At 40.4% G+C, this 3,198-nt stretch overlaps 1 protein-coding gene across 5 annotated transcripts in view; it reads left to right on the forward strand.

The window, feature by feature from the left end:
• The window catches only part of Tut4 (terminal uridylyl transferase 4), a 99,470-nt gene that overhangs the window by 90,169 nt on the left and 6,103 nt on the right, over positions 1-3,198 (forward strand). For all 5 annotated transcript variants that reach the window (XM_013348546.2, XM_013348547.2, XM_026781896.1 and 2 more), the window contains exon 28: positions 1,453-1,900. In XM_013348546.2, coding sequence (XP_013204000.1) covers positions 1,453-1,900 — 448 coding nt within the window. The remainder of the gene's footprint in view (positions 1-1,452; positions 1,901-3,198) is intronic.

Raw genomic sequence — 3,198 nt, forward strand, 5'->3', positions numbered from 1 at the left:
CTAGCTCTGTAGACCAGGCTGGTCTCGAACTCACAGAGATCTGCCTACCTCTGCCTCCCGAGTGCTGGGATTAAAGGCGTGCGCCACCATCGCCCGGCACAACCCATTTATATTAATATATGTTTTGTCTCATGGCTTTTTATCTCTCTTCCATCTTGCATCTCCTGCTTCCTCTCTTGTCCTCTGGTGTCTCTCCTATGCCTAGATTCAACTCCTCTTCTTCCTCTCCCTGTAAGTCCCATCTACACTCTTCTTGCCTATTAGTCATTTCAGCTTATTATTAAACCAATTAGAAGGCAACTTGGCAAAGACATCTTCACAGCGTACAAAAGATTACTTTGGGGCTGGAGAGATGACTCAGAAATTAAGAGCACTGACTGCTCTTAATTGCTGGGAACAGAACTCAGAGGTCCTGAGTTCTGTTCCCAGCAACCACGTGGTGGCTCACAACCTTATCTTAATGAGATCTGGTGCCCTCTTCTGGCATGTAGGCATATATGCAGACAGAACATTGTATCCATAATAAAATCAATCAATCTTTTAAAAAAATTATTCCACAACAGATATGTTAATCCCTTACCTGTGTACTGTACTATTATACTTCTTTCTGATTTCAGTTACCTTAGACAGTTAAGTCTTTCCATGCCCATAGATACGGTATTCCTGCTGCTAAATACTCTTCTTTGTATCCTCTTGACTTTTACCGGATTTCCTTCTATTTACATTTAGTCTCAGTTTAAAGGTTACTTCCTCTGGGAAATTCCTTGATCTCTACATTTCTTGAAAAGTGGGAGTTTTTCCTTGTTTATCATTATATAAGTGAAAGGGTTTTTTGTTGTTGTTTGTTTGTTTGTTTGTTTTGGGATAGTCTCAATATGTAGCCCAGGCTGACCAGGACATGGGATCTTCTGATTTTATCCTTCTGCCTCCTCAGAGATAGCACACTACTGTACCTGCCTGTCCAATCATAGTAATAATACATTATGGTCTATTGTGATTACTTTTGTGTAGTCTTTTTCTGCTCCCTGGTTTCCCTGCCCAGGAAACTTTTAAGGCATACATGTTAGTATTGTATTTTAAGTACTTAGTAGCAATGCTTGGTAACACAATTGTTCAGGGAACTGTATGAAAGTGCTATGAGTTATTTACGTGTTTGTTTCTAGTTTAGAAAGGAAATACATTGTTTATGATGGGAATGATGCTAAGTTCTCGCTCTTTCTTCCAAGAGAAACGCTTATGAACCATTACCCATATGAGAGAATTTGAGCACCTTGAGGAAAATTTTAACTTCACGTAATAGGAGATTTTATTATTTGTTATTATATATATCGTATAGTTCTGTATATGCTGTCTTAAGGACACAACTATGCTTATTATATTTTAATCTTCATTTTAGGAAATGAAAATGTTTATAAATTAATTTTTAAAATTGTCTTTTCTGTTTTCCTGCAGTCTGATTCACCATCTTATTCTCCTCAGCCTCAGCCATTTCCACAGAATTCTCCCCAGCCATCCACTATTCCCCCGCCTCCAGCCCAGCCAGGATCCCAGCCTAAGCTTGGCCCACCCCAACAGGGAGGCCAGCCCCCTCATCAGGTTCAGATGCCCTTGTATAACTTTCCTCAGTCACCACCAGCTCAGTATTCTCCCATGCATAGTATGGGATTATTGCCAATGCACCCCCTCCAGATCCCTGCCCCATCGTGGCCCATCCATGGCCCAATGCTCCATTCTGCACCTGGCAGTACCCCCAGCAATATTGGCTTGAACGATCCCAGCATCATCTTTGCACAGCCTGCTGCCAGACCGATGGCAATCCCTAACTCTTCTCATGATGGACATTGGCCTCGTACTGTGGCTCCAAATTCCCTGGTGAACAATGGTGCAGTGGGTAATTCGGGTAATTTTCCTTTTTCCTCTTTTATCTTTGGTTGTGGGAAGGTTAAGTAATTGGTATTATTATTGGTTGAATTTTGGGTAACAATGAGAAGAAAGGAGGATAAGAGCTATATTCATAGAGGTGGAATATAGAATTTAGATTAAAAGTAAACAGTATAGGCTTTGGACACATACTGTCAAGACTTAAATTTTGTCTGCCATTTATTACAAGGTATTGACATTCTATGCATGTGTTTCATCTCTACAATAAGGATATGAATAGTGTCTAACAGTGTTGAGAATATTAAATGATGTAATACTTATAAATATTGTTCTTTTTATTGTTTTCCTTTCACTCTCAACCTTATTTGGCATCAGTGTTATTGGTACTCATTTTATAAATGATAAAATTGAGAGCCTGATGGATTTGGTATTGTACACTTGAATCCTAGCACTCAGGATTATTAAGACTAGCCTGGGCTAAATGAAACCCTGTCTCAAAGAACAAAATGCGGGAAGCCAGGTGTGATAATGCGTTTGAGGCCAGCTTGAGCAGTGTGAGAGGCCCCTCCCCCAGGGGTAAATGGGATGAAACTGAAGAAGTAATTTAACTGTCACCAGTTAATTGTGGTAGGTTCAAGATTTAAACTAGGGTTTGTTTCAAGATTTGGGTTTTAGGGGCTGGAGAGATGGCTCAGAGGTTAAGAGATAATCCTTACAGTCCTTTGTTTCACTCTGTCCCTCTATTTTAATCTCAGGACTTCTGAGGTGCAGCAGCTTTTGTTTTGCTTTGTTTTGTTTTTTGAGGCAGGGCTTCTCTTTGTAGCCCAGGCTGTCCTAGAATTTGGTGGGTAAACCAGCCTGACCTTGAACTCAGAGACCCTTGAACTCAGAGACCCAATTGCCCCTGCCTGTGGAGTGTTGGGATTAAAGGTGTGTGCCCTGTGCCGCCACACTGGGCTTCATTGTACCCTTTTAATTAGTTTCATCAGGGTTTTTTTTCTTTTTCATTATTATTAAATCAGAATAATAATTTTTAACTGCAAATGGATTCTGGTTTAGTTCTAATTTTCAGCAATTTTGCACTGCTTTTTTATAAATTGTAGAAATTATGGGATATACAAGTCACAGGAACTCTCATTGCTTTGTTTTTTGTTTAGTTCTTCAGTCTGAGAGATATATGTAGACAGATTTTTCTTTGGATTGCCAGCTCACAAAAAAAATGATACAGAGCCGGGCGATGGTGACGCACGCCTTTAATCCCAGCACTCGGGAGGCAGAGGCAGGTGGATCTCTGTGAGTTCGAGACCAGCCTGGTCT

Source organism: Microtus ochrogaster, chromosome 10, assembly GCF_000317375.1.
Source record: "Microtus ochrogaster isolate Prairie Vole_2 chromosome 10, MicOch1.0, whole genome shotgun sequence".
Classification (NCBI taxonomy): domain Eukaryota; kingdom Metazoa; phylum Chordata; class Mammalia; order Rodentia; family Cricetidae; genus Microtus; species Microtus ochrogaster.